Source organism: Rhinolophus sinicus, chromosome 1 (genome assembly GCF_057876585.1).
Source record: "Rhinolophus sinicus isolate RSI-liver-muscle chromosome 1, RSI-T2T, whole genome shotgun sequence".
Classification (NCBI taxonomy): Eukaryota; Metazoa; Chordata; class Mammalia; order Chiroptera; family Rhinolophidae; genus Rhinolophus; species Rhinolophus sinicus.
The window spans coordinates 19,774,749-19,793,563 of NC_142501.1; the positions used below are offsets into that span (position 1 = coordinate 19,774,749).

Below are 18,815 nucleotides of genomic sequence, written 5' to 3' on the forward strand. Positions count from 1 at the left end.
GAGAATACATTCATTCAGTGGGAAAACCTTACCCAGTCTAAGGACTTCCAAACACATTATTGATTGACATCATAAGCATGTGATGGCCTGGCTAGGCCAGGATAAAATAAAGAGCCTTTTTGATAAACAAAAGATAGTATGCATTCATCGAATCTAATTACGAAAGCCTTTTCTGTTTACGTAATAAGTTTCCTAATTGTTGGGATGCGAATTACAATTGCCATTGGCTGGTTTTTGTTTTTCCCCCCACTTCTTTAGGTCTCTCTACATTAATCTTGTGGGACTCTGGACAATCCTGGTCTGTGCACTGCTTTCTGGGCTCGCGCTATATTCTAGGTACCATGATTGTGACCCTTGGACAGCCAAGAAAGTATCAGCTCCAGACCAGGTTCAGTACCATGTCTTTCTTACATGTGCATGAATGACATTCAGAAAGCTTATTAGTTGGGAGGAAAGAATATTCATGTTTTTGTAGAGAAACAGTAAATAGGTACAATATAATCGTCTTTCATTTCTATGAAGCATTTGGCAAAATTTTATTTTAGCAGATATAGCAAGAATGAAGACTGCTGTACCCGAGATTAACATATTCAAATACCTGAGAAAATTTCAAGCCAAGTGTTAACAAGAAATAGTCCAGGCTAGGAGTAGAAAAGTTTGCGAACATAGTTTAAAAGAAAACCAAAACTATACACAAACCGTGTTACTGTAGAACATTTTGTCAGTATTGTTAGATTGCTCATTTACAGTTTACCTGCCAATTTTTATTTAATTTTTTTAATTTAAGTATAGTTGGTACACAATGTAACATTAGCTCTATTAGTTTCAGGTATATTATTATAGTGATTTGACATCTTTGTACCTTAGAATGTGATCGCCCCACTAATTCTAATAATCATCTGTCACCGTGCAAACTTACCACAATATCATTGACTATATTCTCCTTACCTTCCAGTTTTTAAATGATACAGAAATGGATCTAATAAGTAAACATTTAGTGAATACCATGTGATGAGATTCTGTGCCAAGTGCTTTGCAGTATTAGTGCTCACAACCCTGTAATTCTAATTTTATAGATGAGGAAATGAATGAATCTCACAGAGGTTATAAAACTTGCTCAGGTCACATAGCTAATAAGTAAGAATAACTGCAGGCACTCATCAGATATTTTCCATTGGGCCAGGCACTATCATAAGTGTTTTGTATAAATTTCAACTTTTAATCCTCACAGCTACACTCTGAGGTAGGTTGTATGATTATTTCCTTTTGAAAGATGACGAAACTGAGACACAGAGAAGTTAAGTAATCAGCTAGTAAACCTGGAGCCAGAATTCAACCCAGGCAGCCTGCCAACAGAATCCTAACTTTGAACCTCTATGTCATGTACCTCCTTCAGAAAGTAGAGCTAGAATTCAAACCCAGGACTGCCAGACTCCAAAGCCTGAGTTCTTGTTCTCAGTTCTTCCCAAAATTATTTTCTAAGACTTGTTTATAAATCAAGAGCCAGAGCATTCATTAGAATGAAGAAAGGCTGACTTTTGTGTTGGTGCAAATGCATCACATACGAGGCCTGACAATTAAGTTTGCGAACTCATCCTAGAAAAAGGCTACATACCTCATTGCTGAATATCACTATGGTCACCTTCTAAGTACTCCCCTTGGGAAGCTATGCACTGACATCAGTGCCTAGTCCACCCTTCAAAGGAATTTTGGAACTCTTTTTCTGGAATGGCCATCAGAACTGTCGTTGTATTACCCTTGATGTCCTGAATGTCATCAAAATGTATTCCTTTCAATATTTCCTTTATTTTGGTAAAGAAAGAAGTCATTGGGGGCCAGATCAGGTGAGTAGGGAGGGTGTTCCAATACAGTTATTTATTTACTGGCTGAAAACTCCTTCACAGACAGTGTCATGTGAGCTGGTGCATTGTCGTGATGCAAGAGCCATGAATTGTTGGTGAAAAGTTCAGGTCATTTTCATGCAGCCTTTTCAGCACTTACAAATAGTAAACTTGGTTAACTGTTTGTCCAGTTGGTATAAATTCATAATGAATAATCCCTGTGATATCAGAAAAGGTCAGCAACATCATTGCAACAAGTTCGTGAACTTAATTGTCAGAACTCATATTCCCCCGAAACTACAACTTTGTGGGATTAGAAAATGAGAGAGCATCCTTGAGCTGCGTATCTCAACCCTATCTTAACACATGCCCTCCTTTCAGTAAACAGATCCTTCCTATTTGTTCAGAGAATCCAAGAATCATGGTTATACTGAATATGGACGCACTTTTCCATTATATTCCTCCTAGTCAAGATTATTTGTGATGTTTGTCAATCTTTATCATCTGTAGTTTGTATCATGAAGACAATAGGGATTTAAAAAAACATTTTTAATATATCTTCCCTTTACCCTGAGGGGGGAAAAAAATCCCTACAACTTCCTAACCTTGAGACTTCTTATAGAAACCATTCAAGGGTCTCTTGCATGCAGGCACCTATCACTTGGAGAGTATATACTAAATTTTTTGAGAAAGAAAGAGGTTTTCTCCTCACAGGATGTTTCCAGTACTGTGTTGTTTGTTATAGGGTTAATTCAATTAATATTTCACTGAGGATACAGTGCAAATAAGGCACAGTCAGTTGAAGATGATGTCAAAATCTTTACCTGAGGAATGCGAAGATATATTTCTGCTACACTCTGCTGGAGCTCACTCCAAGGAAACAGGATCAGTGCCTAGATGTAGTTTTACTATTTTTTTTTTCTCTATCAATCTTACCTCGTTGATACTACGTATACCTGAGGGGACTATTCAGAACATGAAATATCAAACCAAAGATTTTAAGAAAGTTGATGATAAGTTAGAGTATTTTAGATCTTGTTATGATACTGACAATAGAAACTTGACTTTTGCTTATGTATAGAATACCTCTTGAAGTTAAACTTTTAAGATATCTTGGAAAAATGAGGTCTTAATCTTGTATAGAGAGAAGTGCTAGTCTTTTTTTTCTGTGAATAGTTAGTAAGCTTTGGAGAACATGGAGGAAGCATTGCTCAAACAATTCAACACAGACCCGTGCAACAATGGATGATGTTCGTCCATGTCCCATCGGCAAACCATTGTTAAATGAAATCAAAGAGGCTGATAAGGTGGAGCCTGTCCTCTACACTCCCCTATGGGAGAAGGAATCAATAATCTTTCATTGCAAATGAGAGGACATTTTTCTGGAAAATTATCCACTTAGGACCCTTTTGATTTAAAAATCAAACTTGCTGAAAGACTGCTATATAACATGGTGCTGAAATCATATACCTTCCCATCCTTATTTAATAGTTAAGTTTTAAAAAGTAACTTATTAAAAAGCAAGTTGGTATGAGGAACTTTGTGAAAAGAAGCACGTTTCAGGAATTTAACACGTTGCGTATGGATCACGAGAATCTTCACTGAGGGATTTAAACCCCGCCGTACGCAACGTGTTAACGAGGTTACTTTTCACTTGTCAGTCTGTCTCATGCAGCTATAATGACATTTTCAGTCCTGGGCAGTGATTAAAGTTCACAAGGATAGCTTTGAGTCATCAAGTAAAGTTAAATTAAGTGAATGTTGCTCACTTAAGCACAGAGGTGTGTAAAATGTTCCCTTTAAATGGATTTGTTATTTCAAAGAATGAGAATAACTACCTTTTTATCAAGCATTTAAAATACTATATTCCATGTCCCATACTAAGAGCTTTATATAGATTATCTAATTCAAATTCTATGGCAACTCTATGAGGTTAGTATTATTGCCCCTACGCTACAGATGAGGAAACTGAGGCTAGAGAAATTAAGTAACAAAAGCTACATCTGTCTGTCTGAATCCAGAGGCGGTAAACCTAACTACTGTGCTGTTCTTTTCTTTAAGTCTCAGCAGTTAAAAAAAAAAAAAAGAGTTTAATTTTAGATATTTAGAAGTTTCAGTTATGTGGAATAGCTACCTGTCTTTATTGTGGAACACAAGGTAAATGAGGCATTATAAATTTTATTTGATCGCAAATAGCACTCAGGAGTAAATTTTGGAATTTTTTAGCTCATGCCGTATTTGGTACTGGACATTCTGCAAGATTATCCTGGACTTCCTGGACTTTTTGTGGCCTGTGCTTACAGTGGAACATTAAGGTATGTACTCTGACTCTAATAACATGGTTTCCTTGTTGAGATCTTTCTTTTGTTATTGGATATTTGGGGGGATAAAGCTGAATTCTAGACATGGGGCACAGATGCTCCAAAGGAGGCAACCTACTTGGGTATCCTCTCTGTTGGTCTAACTCTTGTCTCTATGGGTTAGCAGTCTGTTATCCCACTTTTAACTTGGTCCCTACTATCTAATAAACTGTCACCTCCCTGTAGAGTCACAATGATGATAATCAGTTGATGGTAGCATTCACTGAGGATCAAAAACGTGTGCTCATAGTCTTGGTTTTAAATATACATGTGGCTAAAGCATGGTCAAATGGAAAATTAGAATTAAAATCTCCTATTTACATGCTGAATAATATACACTGACCAAAGAATCTTGTTTTGTGTTTGAACTTATTCATTGCACTTTTCTTTCTGTGTTTGCTCCACAGAATTCTTAACATGTGCAGCATATGATAGTGAGGAACCAGGAAATTAGTATTACTGATATTTATGGCATATGTTAGTGAGGATTCATGGCAATCCTCTCTATGCACGAAGAAAAATATGTTTTGAAATCATGATATAATAATACTGCATAATATTGAAGCTGAATAATAATGAATGTCAACTATAATTTTATATACATGTATATATATATATATGGTCACAAGAAATGGAATACAGCATAAGGAAGACAGTGGAAATGTAATGGCTGTATGCAATGTCAGAGGGTAGTAGATTGGGGGAAGGAGGTTACCACTTTGTGAAGGGTATAAATGATAAACATCTAACTATTACAGTATTTTGTACGCATGAAACTAATAAAATATTTTTTTAAAATTCTGCATAATCTATGTAGATTTTTTCCATAGACACTGAGTAGTAATTGCAAAATGGAAGCAACATTAAATTATCCTTTTTCTCTATTAAGCCTATGCATGTTTCCTGAATCATACTTGGATAAGAGTTTCCCGGAAGATCACTAAAAATAATGTAGTAGAAATCTGGTTAAATTTCAGAATTAACAATTTGTTTTTTCCCTTTTTCCTTCCAACTTAAAGTATGATTAAAATTCAAATATTATAACAAAAATGTTACTTTCCCTTACAGCACAGTGTCCTCCAGTATTAATGCCTTAGCAGCAGTAACTCTGGAAGATCTAGTCAAACCTCACTTCAAATCACTTTCAGAAAAGTCTCTCTCTTGGATTTCCCAAGGACTGAGTAAGTTTCCATTTTCACAATTCCATTTTAGCTCTGGGAGATGATTTTTAGATATACCAGCAATTCTTTCCCATGGAAGACACAGGGGAAGAACCTCTGAGTGTAAATATATATACATATGTGTGCCTGTGACTTTGCCATCAAGATCTGGGAGACATGTCAAACAGTTAATTGTCAGGGACCACAAAGAACAATTTCTAGGTGTCTTACTTAGTTTTCCTTTCCTGCCTTCTTCTTAACCCAAATCTGTTAAAATTCTTAACCACAGAAAAAAATTCAATCGTTTTCAACTTTAGACCTCAATTTTAAGAAATAGCCTTAGTTTGGAACCAAGAGCCACACTTTTTCTATAGTACCCGAGAAGGAGCTAGCTGTCAGTTTAAGGTAATAGTCTGTGTGTTATGAAGTGAAGATAAAGAAACAGAGCATCATGATTTTTGACCTGACTTGATTGGTTGTTCTGTCTGCACACGTACGCTGTCCTGGAGATGGTCTATAAAATTGTGCAAGGAAAGCTCAACTTCTGTTCTTAGATTATAGAACATGATTAGGGGTTAAATATCAGCTTGAACAAAAGGTTTAAAGACCTCTCGTTCCCAAGTGTCCCAAATGTAATATCTGTCTCAAAGACATCTGCCTAATGTACTTCCTTCTTTATTTTGACATCTTGGGTATACATGTTTTGGAATGAACGACCAACAAAACTTTATGAGAGGGCTAACGGTTCTAAACCTCAGCAGAGTAACACTCATAGACTTTCAAAGAAATTGTAAAGGTGCTCTGTTTTGAGCCATAATTCTGTATATAATTGTCATGACTATTGCCTGGAATAAGTACTCAATTTATTCCCGTATTCTTCAGTGTCCCCTAAATTTAAACAGCATTGCATCATTTTATCATGTACCCAGTTTTAATCCTCGAGCATAATTTCAGAATGATACAATATTTCCTGAAGAGTGTTTAGACTGGCTCATTGCGAGGTTATTGAAAGGGGGTGGTTTAGTGGAATGAATAGAAGCTTTTGAAACCAGTTAAACCCAATCTTGCTTCATCAGTGTACTACTCACTGTTAGGCTTGAGCAAACAACCCATTTGAGCCTCTGATTCTTTATATGGAAAATAGGAAAAAATAATAATTACCTTGCAGGGATACTATGCGGATTAGAGATAATGCATATAAAACAAGAGGCAGTAGCTGGTGCTCAAAGAATGATGCTGATGATGATTAATAGAGAGATTTATATTAAATTATTATCTCAAGATATTTACAGTAAGGATATCACAGAGAATAACACAGCAGATGCTTTGAATGTGTTTCCAATGGCTTTGAATATCAGAATCCACTATGAGGACAGTTCATGAGCTATCAAATGGAGAAGAATCAAATTAAATATGTTGGAAATATTATTTACTTTAGGATTCAGAGGCATAAAAAATTATTGCAATAAGAGCTCTTTGCAAAGAATTAAGTAAGATTTTCCATTTAGATGCAATAAGATTATTTACTTAATATACTTAACAAAGATGTGAGGGTTAGTGTAAGTAATATAGGAATAACATACTAATCTAATGAATGCACTAATTTTATTGACTGACGTGATTTTCGCTGAATGAAAGCCGTTAAAAATAAAATTGGTGTGTGTCAGGGGGAGTTTTCCTATCACTTAAACAATAAAACATGTACTTGGGGAAAATCTGGAAAATACTGAAAGCCAAAAGACCAAAAAAATATTAAAATAAAAAAGTCCCATAATCCGACCACCAGTGGTGGCTTGGGAATTTCTATAAACAACTTTGGGGGAAACAATTTAGTAGAAGCACTCGTCTTGAAGCTGCCTTTCTTTTCTAGTTTAACAGGAAAGGTTGGGTCTGTTGATGGAGATTATGAGAGGGCTAATGGTCCGAGACCATATCCTGGTGGGGATTGACACTTTCCAGGAGAAATGAACACTTACAGTCAGAAGACTCTAATTCCCCATGTTTATTACTCTCCTACCCCACCAATGTTGTGCAGAGCAGAGCTGAATTGTGTCCTATTTTTCCCAAACGGAAAACAGAGACCTGAGCCTTCCTTTATAAAAAAAATGTTGATGGAGAATTAGATGAATAACAATAGTTCTTCGCATTAAAATCCTTAGAGTTAATTCTAGGGATTCTTATATAACCTGATGTTGTAATTAATCCTTGGACACAATATCAGGGTTTTCTTACCTCTTTACACATTGCTGATCCTGTAGGAAAACACCCCTCCCCCTCCTCTTTTGCTGGCTCTGACGTACATGGTCATTCTTTACCACAGTCATGTTATTCACTTTGAATCCAAGGTGTGGTAGCTTATTCTATTGAGAATTCTAATCCTCTGGATCTAGACTTTACGCTGGCTTTTATGTCACCCATTTAGGTGTGCTGTTTGGAGTCCTGTGTATTGGAATGGCTGCACTGGCATCGCTAATGGGAGGTTTGTTACAGGTAAGAGTTGACCCTCAAAACTTTGAGTCATAATCACTAAATTCTTCTTTTCATGTTTAATGTTGATGTGACCATCTTTCCAGACTTCTCTTTATATATATCTACACATAGACATAGCAAGGAACAGAGGACTAAATTCTTAAAACTTTGCTTTAACTTTCTATTTTGAGATAACTATAAACTTACATGCAATTGTAAGAAATAGTAATACAGAGATCTCATATACTTGTTACCTGGTTTCCCTCAATAACATCTCACAAAAGAATAGTACACCATTGCAACCAGGATATTGACAAGAGATGGAACATTTCCATCACCACAAGAATCCCTCATATCGCCCTTTTATAGCCACACCCACTTCTCTCCTGCCCTGACTTCCTCCTTAACCTATGGCAATCACTAATTTGTTCTCCAGTTCTATAATTTTGTCATGTCAAGAATGTTATATAACTGGAATCATATAGTACATAACTTTTTGAGATTGGCTTTTTTCACTCGGCATAATTCTCTGGAATTCATCCAGGTTGTTGTGTGTATTGACAGTTGGTTCCTCTTTATTGTTGCATAGTATTCTTTGGTATGGATGTGCTACAGTTTTTTTTTAACCACTCACTTGTTGAAGGGACATTTGGGTTGTTTCCAGTATTGTGCTACTATGAATAAATCTACTATAAGCATTCATGTATGGGTTTTTGTGTGAACTTAAGTCTTCATTTCTCCGGAATAAATGCCCAAGAGTGTAATTGCTGAGTGGCGGTTGCATTTTTACCTTTAAAGAAAACTGGTAAACTATTTTCCAGAGTGACTGCACCATTTTTATACCATTAACATGTATGAATGGTCCAGTTTCTTAACATCCTTTCCAGCATTTAGTAATATCTCTAGTTTTTATTTTGGCCATTCAGATAGGTGTGTAGTGATATCTCATTGTGGTATTAATTTGCATTTCCCTAATGGCTGATGATGTTAAACATTTTTTTCAGTCATTTACCAACTGTATACCTTCTTTCATAGAATATCGCTTATCTTTTGCTCATGTTCTCATTGAATTGTTTGTTATTTTTACTGTTGAGTTTTGAGTGTTTTCTATATGTTCTAGATAAGAGCTCTTTGTCAGACATGTGGTTTACAAATATATTTTTCACTTTGTAACTTATCTTTTCACCCTGTTGACAGGGTCTTTTACAGAGCAAAAGTTATTTTTATTTTGAATAAATCCAATTTATTAAGTTGTTTTCTTATGGATCACGCTTTTGATGTCAAGTCTAAGAACTCTTTGCCTTGCCCCAGCTCTTGAAGATTTTCTCTTATGTTTCTTTTCTAAAAGTTTCAGAATTTTACATTTTATAATTATGTCTGTGATCCATTTAGAGTTAATTTTTGTGTAAAGTGTGAGACTTAGGTTGACATTCTTCCCTCCTCTCCCTCATGGATATCAGATTGCTCCAGTACCACTTGTTGAAAAGGCTATCTTTCTTCCATTGAATTGACTTTGCACCTTTTGTCAAAAATCATTTGGGCATATTTATGTGGACTATTTCTGGATTCTATGTTCTACTCCATTGATCGATGTGTCTATCCTTTGGTAATACCGTAGTCTTGATTACCATAGTTTTATAATAAGTCTTGAATTCAGGAAGACTGAGTTTTTCTACTTTATTCTTACATTTCAAAATTGTTTAGATATTCTAGTTCCTTTCCCTCCCTATATGAAGTTTAGAATAATCTCCATATCTAAAAATCTTTCTAAAATTTGATAGGATTATGATTAAACCTGTGTATCAGTTTGGAGAAATTGTATCTTTACTATGCTGAAACTTTTAATCCATAGTAGATCTGTCCATTTATTTATATTCTCTGATTTTTTCCATCACCGTTGTGCAATTTTCATTATACTAGTCCTGTATATATTTAGTTTGATTTACACCTAAGCATTTCATTTTTGAATGATTGTAAATGGTATTGTATTTTTAGTGTTGATGCCCATGCCCATGTGTTCAGTAATATATAGAAATACAATTGATTTTTCTGTATTTATCTTATATCCTGTGATCTTGCTGAATTTACCTATTAGTTCTTGGGATTTTCCACATACATAATCATGGTATCTTCAAATAGGGACAGTTTTATTTTTTCTTTCCAATCTGTTTCTATACCTCTTATTTTCTTATTGCACTGGCTTCGGCTTCCACATCATGTTGAATAAGAGTGGTGAGAGTGTAATCCTTGCCCTGTTTCCCAATCTGAGTGGAGAAAGTATTCAGTCTTTCACTCTTAAGTACAATGTTAGCTATAGGTGTTTGGTTCATGCACTTCACTAAGTTAGGGAAACTCTCCTCTATTTCTATTTTTCTGAGAGTTTTTATTATGAATGAGTGTTGAATTTTGTCAAATACTTTTTATGCATCAATTGATCTAATCATATGATTTTCTTTTTTAGCCTGTTGATATGGTAGCTTATATTGATTGATGTTCAAATGTTGAATTGGCCTTGCCTACCTGGAATCAACTTCACTTGGTCATGGAGTATAGCTATTTTTCTATATTGCTGAATTCTATTTTCTAATACTTTGTTAAGGATTATTGTATTTATATTTATGAAAAATATTCATCTGCAGGGATTTTTTGCTTTTTTTGTTTTTGTGCGTTATGTGTGTGCATGTGTGTTTCCACTGTCTTTGTCTGATTTTGGTGTCAGAGTCATACTCACTTTATAATATAAATTGGGAAAAGTCTCTCTTATTTTCTGGAAGAGATTGTGTAAAATTGGTGTTAATTATTCTTTAAATATTTGGTAGAATTCTCTAGTGAAACCATCTAAACCTGGAGATTTCATTTTGTGGTGATTTAAAATTATGAAATCAATTACCTTAATAGTTATAGAGCTATTCAAATTATGTTTCATAATGGATGAATTGTGGTAGTTTGTGTTTTCAAGGAATTAGTCTATTTCATCTAAGTTGCCAAATTTATGTGTGGAGAATTATTCATTCCCTTATTATCCTTTTTTTGTCTGCAGTGTCTATAGTGATAACCCGTTTCATTTCTAATGCTGGTAATTTTGTCTTCTCTCTCTCTCTCTCTCTCTCGCTCTCGCTCTCGCTCTCGCTCTCTCTCTCTCTCTCTCTCTCGTCTTGCTAGAGGCATCTTAATTTCATTGATATTTTCAAAGAACTAGCACCTTATTTCATTGATTTTCTGGGTTTTTTTTGTTTGTTTTCAACCATTGACTTTTGCTTTTATCTTTATTATTTTCTTCCTTCTGATTGCCTTGGGTTTATTTTGCTCTGTTTGAACTAGAACCTTAGATTACTGATTTGAGAGTTTTCCTTTTTTATAATGTGTATACTTATTGCTAAAAAGTTTACTCTCAGCAATGGTTTAGATGTGTCCCACAACTTTTTGTATTTCCTTTTTAATTTGTATTTTCAAGTTTTCTTTGAGATGTCATTTTGACCGATGGCTTATTTAAAAGTATGTTATTTAGTTTCCAAGTGTTTGGAGATTTTTATGTTATCTTTCTGCTATTGATTTCATTTCATTTCAATGTGGTCAGAAAACATACATTTTGTATGATTTTAATTCAAGCAAGTCTATCAGCAGCATTTTTTCCAACAGCATTTGCTCATTTCATGTCTCTGTCACATTTTAGTAATTCTTTCAATATTTAAAACGTTTCCATTATTATATTTGTTATGGTGATCTGTGATCAGTGATTGTTGATGTTACTATTTTGTTTTGGGGCGCCACAAATTGTGCGCATGTAATATGGCAAACGTAATCAATAAAAGCGTGTGTTCTGACTGTTCCACTGACCAGTCGCTCCTTCATCTTTTTCCCTCTACTCAGGCTGCCCTATTCCCTGAGACACAACAATATTGAAATTAGGCCACTTAATAACACTACAGTGTCCTCTAAGTGTTTAAGTGAAAGGAAGAGTTGCACATCTCTAACTTTAAATCAAAACCTAGATATTATTAATTTTAGTGAGGAAGGCATATGGAAAGCCAAGATAAGCCGAAAACTGGGCCTCTTGCCCCAGTTAGCTGAGTTGTGAATGCACAGGAAAAATTCTTGAAGATAATTAAAAGTGCTACTCCACTGAACACATGATATGCTGATATGGAGAAGATTTTTAGTGGTCTGGAGAAAAATCAAACCAGCCACAACTTTCCTTAAGCCAAAGTCTAATCCATAGAAAGGCCCTAACTCTTCTCACTTTAATGAAGGCTGAGAGAGATGAGGAAGCTGCAGAAAAAAGTTTGAAGCTAGCAGATGTTAGTTTATGAGGCTTAAGGAAAGAAGCCTTCTCCAAAGCATGAAAGTTATGAGAAGCAGCAAGTGCTGATGTAGAAGCTGCAGCAAGTTTTCCAGAAGATCTAGCTACATGTTGAAGGTGGCTACACTAACCAAGAGATTCTTAGTGTAGCTGAAATGCCTTATATTGGAAAGAGATGACAATATAATAGAAATGATAGATAGCTAGAGAGGAGAAGTCAGTGCCTGGCTTCAAAGCTTCTAAAGACAGGCTGACTCTCTTGTTAGAGGAAAATGTAGCTGGTGACTAAGTTGAAGCTAATACTCACTTACTATTCCCCAAATCCTAAGGGTCTTAAGAATTATGCTAAATCTACTCTGCCTGTGCTATATAAATGGAGCAGCAAAGCCTGGATGACAGCACATACGTTTACAACATGATTTACTGAATATTTTAATCCCACTGTTGAGATGAGACCACTGCTCAGAGAAAGAGATCCCTTTCAAAATATTACTACTACTGACAATGCACCTGGTCACCCCAGACCTCTGATGGAGATTTACAAGATTAATGTTTTCCTGCCTGCCAATACAACATTCATTCTATAGCCCATTAATCAAGGAGTAATTTTGACTTTCTAATCTTACTATTGAAGAAATACATTTTGTAAGGTGATAAATACCATAGATAGTGATTTCTTGGGTGGATCTGAGCAAAGTAAATGGAAAACCTTCTGGAAAGGATTCACCATTCTTTATGCCATTAAAAACATTTGTGATTCATGGGAGGAGGTCAAAATATCAACATTGACAGGAGTTTGGAAGAAGTTGATTCCAACCCTCATGGGTGATGTAGAGGGTTCAAGACTTCAGTGGAGGAAGTACCTGCCGAGGAGGAGGTGTTGAGACTATCAAAGCACAAAAGAATGATGTGATTGATTATTAACTTCTGCGAGAACAAGGCCCGGAAGAGTGGTAATCACTCTTGACTTAAGCATTCATGTAGGTGCTCCCATTGTCTCATGATGTTCCAGCTTCCTTACATTTTACTGCCCTTCTTAAGGGTACCTGAAAGATCATATAGATACTTGAGACTAAGAAGCAAAAGCTTCCAAGTTCTAACGATCTCTTCACCAGTGACAAGACTGCCATGTTTTTCAGGAGGAGGCCAGAGACATTAAATCCTCATCCTAATGAAATTAATTGGAAACACTTTAACTTTGGATTCGACATTCCTAATTGCTGACTTTTTACCATTTTCGTAGGCAGCACTCAGCATATTTGGCATGGTCGGTGGACCACTTCTGGGCTTGTTTACTTTGGGCATTTTGGTTCCCTTCGCCAACTCAATTGTAAGTACAAAGAATGAATATGTATAAAGCTTGCTTTCTCAAATACAGTAACAGCTGTACCATTTTTTTTTCCTCACTTGTAAAGATGTAGTTCCTATGATATCTGTCATTAGTGACTTGTCTCAATGACTTAAATTACTCATATCGACTTGGCTGGGGTGTACAATGAAGTACTATGCACTGGGACCCTGCATGTATGCAGCTAAATAGAAACTGTCGGAACAATATAGTGCTATTTCAAATATTCACAATATAGCTAAAGGGCAACATTTCTTGTGCATTTATCTTTGTGCCCTTCTTGAAAATTAATCATTAGCATTTAAAGAAGGAGATTGCCAGCCTCATATTTGAGAGATTTAAGGGCAATAGAACTGAGGATACCTGTGAATATCCAGAATACAGCAAAGAGTAGCAATGAGAACTCACCAATTTGGCTAGAAAGTTTCTGCTCTTCATATTTAAAGCTATATCTCCAACAACATGGTTCTAGCCCTAAAGGGGTGATGATAGTTGGGAATAGTATCCAAAAGAGGGCATATCTCTGTTCTTCTACAAAGATATATCTGTATTTCAAAGAACTAAATTTTGTTTGGAATAAATGAAATTGAAATTATTTCTCTGAAAGTCAGAAGAAAGTCCATTGGTTCAGGCCTGCTATAAGATGAAGTTTAGGAAAAACTGCTAACGTATATGGTTTTTTCAGACAAATGTAGAATAACCATAGAGCTATGACTTTACATATAGGATTCCATTTTCCTCATAATGCATTAAGAATTAGTAAGGCAAATACTAATATGGGCTTTATGTCATTATTATTACTAATAAGGGTAAAAAGGATCTAATATATGGTGGTGGAAAGAGAACTGACTCTGGGTGGTGAACACACAGCGTGATTTATAGATGATGTAATACAGAACTGTACACCTGAAACTATGTCACTTTACTAACAATTGTCACCCCAATAAACATTAAAAAATAATAATTCTCAATGAAGTATCATACAAAAAGCTAGTTTGGTAGAAATTGATTATAATGAGAGAGTAGTTTGTGCCTACCTCAGAATGTTAAAGCTTTGATTTGACTCTTTGTATTATGAAATGCATAGTGATTTGTTGAGTGCATGAAAAATTTTAAAAAGACTGACTTTTGGTTTTTGACATTTATTTCCACCATGAGTTGCCTCCAGAACAACTGTAGATGACTAGGTCCAACATGCACTTTTTCAGGGAAGTAAGATTACTATTTTTATAAAAGGGGAAGTACCTCTTTTTACTATATCCACATTTTTCACTAGGGGAATATCTACCCTTACCTTGGAGTGGACTTCCTGCTTTTCTCACTCTCTCCTTCCCTCTCTCCCTCCTTCTTTCTCTCCTTCCATCCTTTCCTTCCTTTGCTTTTTATCCTCCCTCTTTTCTTCCTTCCTTCCCTGCCTCGCATTCAATCATTCATTCGTTCAGTGAATATTCACGGGCCTAGAACTATCCTGGGAGTAGAGCGCACTGAACATTTCTGCCCTCGTGGGTTTTGTAATTTTATGTACCCTTGACCAAGTCATGTACAGTGCTAAGGCTAAGCAAATCTGGCCTGTCAACAGCTGGTCACCCTACTATTCCAACCTCATAATGTTCAAAAGTATTTGTCGTGTGCTTACAATATGCCCAGCGCGATGCTAAGTGCTGGGGCCTCAAAATTAAGGAAACCTAATTCTGCTTTCAGGGGCTCACAGCTTAAGGAAAGAGCTCACAGTCTTTGTTCCCAATATAAATCCTCTGATCTGTTCAGTAGCCTTCTCATTCTTCCACCAACACGCTGTTTGTTTGTTTGTTTGTTTGTTTCTACCCCATGATTTTGCTTATGTTTCCCCCTTACTGCAGATATTGTCCCCCTCCTCTCTATGTGGAGCCCAAGGGACAAGCTCCGCTATCGCTATCTGATCATTATTCTTAGAGAAAGGGGGGAAATTCCACCACAGAGGAAGGGGCTTCACAGCTCCTTTTTTGTGTTTTGCTTTGCTTTTGTCCTCATCATTTGGAATTAGAGCTTATATCATTCAAGGGCTGGCAGAGCACCTGAATCACTGGTAAAAAGCACAAGCAGGGGACCCAAGTAAGTCTTCCACAGATTGGGAAGCCAAATATCTTCAGAGAGGATGTCTCCATTTATCTTTGGAAATATTTGGTTTGGTTGTATGCATTGTTGCCGTCACTTGTGAAAACTGCTTGCTATTTTCGCCCTAATTACTCTGCAGCACAGTTACAGTCATGTATGTTGTTAAGTATAGGAATAAACTCTGTGTGTGCTTTCTTCTTCGTAGTCTGTTGCTCATATGACATGCCATCTGTTCACAGATTAAATACAAATAGAGGGAACAATTGGTCTGGAGTCAACTACAGGAGCATTGTAGTTATTTGGGTGTGAAGAGATGACGAGGCCAGAACAGAGGGCTGGCCATCAAACAGAGTAGAAGGGATGGAAGTATGAGACATGTGAAAAGAAAGATGGGCAGGAATTGGTGATTGGCTAGATAGGGATATGAAAAAGGGGATGGGATTACAGAGTCCCCATGGCTCTGGGCTGAGGGAGCAGGGGTCCATGCTGCCCTTGACAAGAGGCAGGGTCTTTCGAAGGGCAATAGTTTTAGGAGGGAAGCTGATAAATTTGGCTTAGACCATGTTGATTTTGACCTTCTAATGTTAATTTCCATCTCAAAGCAAGCTGTGTTATTTTCCTTTTAAAAACACTCTTGTTTTGCAGGGAGCACTTACTGGTGTGCTGGCTGGATTTGTCATTTCTTTCTGGGTTGGAATTGGAGCTCAAATTTATCCTCTGCTTCCTGAGAGAAGTATGCCACTAAGCCTTGAAACTTACGGCTGTAATACCACACACAATGGGACAGATTGGATGTCAACCACAGAAGTGCCGTTTTCTACCAGTGCTTTTCAAGGACACAGTGCTGAAAGGTATTAAGCTTTATGATGTCATATTTAAAAATATGTGTACGACAGGTAGAGAACCCTAGTTAATTTTTGTCTTACCTGCAGCCCTGTGATTTTACCTAATTCTGAAATGAGCAAAGTCCATGTGGCTTTCTGGCTATAATATTTGGTTTAGAAATAGCAAAAAATGGCATATTTTCTTAACTTCAATAGAAACTTCTGCCTCACCTACAGATCCAGAGAAGACTTCAATGGTAACAACAATAACAAAATTCCATTATGGGTAAATGCTACCAAACACCAGTTCTAGTCGAATGAAAACTTGTCTTTGTCAACTCAAAAACTTTTATTAGGTTGGTGCAAAAGTAATTGCGGTTTTTGCAATTATTTTTAACCTTTTAAACCGCAATTATTTTTGTACCAACCTAACAAAATGAAAAGCTCAGTTATAAAAGAAACATTGCTTGCATAGCCTTACTAACTAAAAGCTGCAATTATCTAAATATGTTGGAAATTGCTATTTGTTTAATTTTAAAGATTCCAAATCTTTAGAGAACAAGCAATGAGTTGTACCTGTGATCTTTCTGCTAGAGTTTTCAGTATGCAGTAGTACACTTTGGAGCTTTTCAATACTGATGTCTGATTTCATGAAATGATATAGACCTGTTGGTAGATGAGTGTTTAATTGTATAGTGGATGTAAGAGCAAGGCTTTCTTTAGTGGGTATAAGTTTGAACAACTCTAGTTTGAACTGTGTGGGTCCACTCATATATGGATTTTTTTCAATGAATATGTACAGTACTGTAAATATAGTTTCTTTTCCTTTGATTTTCTTAATAACATCTTCTTTTCGCTAGTTTACTTTATTGTAAGATACAGTATATAATATATGTAACATACGAAATATGTGTTCATCAATTGTTTATGTTATTGTTAAGGCCTCGGGTCAACAGTAGGCTATTAGTAGTTAAGTTTTGGGGGAATCAAAAGTTACATGCAGATTTTCTACTGTGCGGGGGGTGGGGTTGGCGCCCCATCCCCCATGTTGTTCGAGAGTCAACTGTATAAATGTCGGGCCTTAAAGCATAAACGCCATAGTTATGTCCAAGGAATGCAAAATAAGGCCACTGTCCCCAAAGTATTGCCCCGGTTCCAGCTTGCCTAGAATGAAACCATTAGAGAATCATTCCCTTTGGGTCAAGACATAGTACCTCCCTCTTAAAATGGACACACTCCTGAGAGAAGAAATGTGACAATTATTATTAGTGGTTCATGTCCTGCAGGGATTTCAACTATGAGAATGCTTGCTGGTGGGGATTCAAGGCTGGTAAACGCTGTATGGGGAGAGAGAAAAGTCGTTCCAGACCCTGGAGCATATTTGGGGGAGGTTTGACTAGGTGCGCTGCTATGGGGAGAGGGGTAAGGAAATGCAGGGAGCAGTCTGGACAAGCATGAAAGCACTAACACGAATGTCAGGAAGTCATTAGGGAGAGTCAGAAGGGGAGAAAAGATTAATGGAAGAGCAAATGGGCAGAATTCAGGATGTGCTTGTTTCACAGTTTTACTCAGCATTTGTCCTGATTGTGTAAATGTCTCTTTTAATTTAAGAATCTAAGACAAAATTGTTATTTGGATTCCTGAAACAAATAGATTAGCTGAGGTTTACCGTGTGCCTGGTACCATAATAATCACTTTTATATGTTAGCTTATTTATAAAATAGCTAATAAACAAGAGCTTTTGAGCATGAACTCCGTACTCAGTCCTGGGCTGGCTGTTTATACAATACTCATGGAAAGTCTTCCCCTCCCATTCTCTGTGGTTCCTGCCTTACAGGAAATTATAATTTAGCTGGAGAGAATGTGTCAATATACACAAAACAATTAACTCAATAAACACGATAAGTATAATAACTAGCACATGGTAAATAGCTAATAAATACTTGATACATAATTGTTAATAGAATGAATATAAACAAAGATGGAGTGCAGGTTAGCACGAGAGACGTAGTACTACTTGAAGAATGCAGAGTTTGGCTAGAGAGAGAAGGTCTGGAAAATCATTCCTGGTCACAGAAAATGACCAGGAGGAAAGTTAGACAAGAAAATAAACAATTTTTTGTGATAAGTGGTATTCATAGGCCATCCTGGGAGCCAGGAGGAGGAAGAGCCTAATTATTCCTGGGTGGAGTCAAGGAAACCTTCTTAGAGGAGTATTACATGAGCAGGAGTTCATCAGGTGATCAAGGTTGGGCAGAGGGACAAAAGGAAGGAGGAATGTAGATTGCGAAATGGAAAAGCAACGTATGCAAAGGCATGAAGGCCCAAAGCCAGATGGCACCGTAGGAAACCATATGTAATTCAATGTCGTAGTTCAGTATCGCTAGTGTACAAGAGGAGGGAACAACACAGCTGAAGA

The 18,815-nt window shown here is 36.4% G+C and overlaps 1 protein-coding gene across 1 annotated transcript in view; it reads left to right on the forward strand.

Moving 5' to 3' along the window:
- SLC5A8 (solute carrier family 5 member 8) overlaps nucleotides 1-18,815 on the forward strand; it is a 51,454-nt gene that overhangs the window by 25,366 nt on the left and 7,273 nt on the right. Inside the window, exons 7-12 of the mRNA XM_088797303.1 lie at nucleotides 259-388; nucleotides 4,068-4,156; nucleotides 5,270-5,382; nucleotides 7,784-7,851; nucleotides 13,374-13,460; nucleotides 16,218-16,423. Coding sequence (XP_088653429.1) covers nucleotides 259-388; nucleotides 4,068-4,156; nucleotides 5,270-5,382; nucleotides 7,784-7,851; nucleotides 13,374-13,460; nucleotides 16,218-16,423 — 693 coding nt within the window. The remainder of the gene's footprint in view (nucleotides 1-258; nucleotides 389-4,067; nucleotides 4,157-5,269; nucleotides 5,383-7,783; nucleotides 7,852-13,373; nucleotides 13,461-16,217; nucleotides 16,424-18,815) is intronic.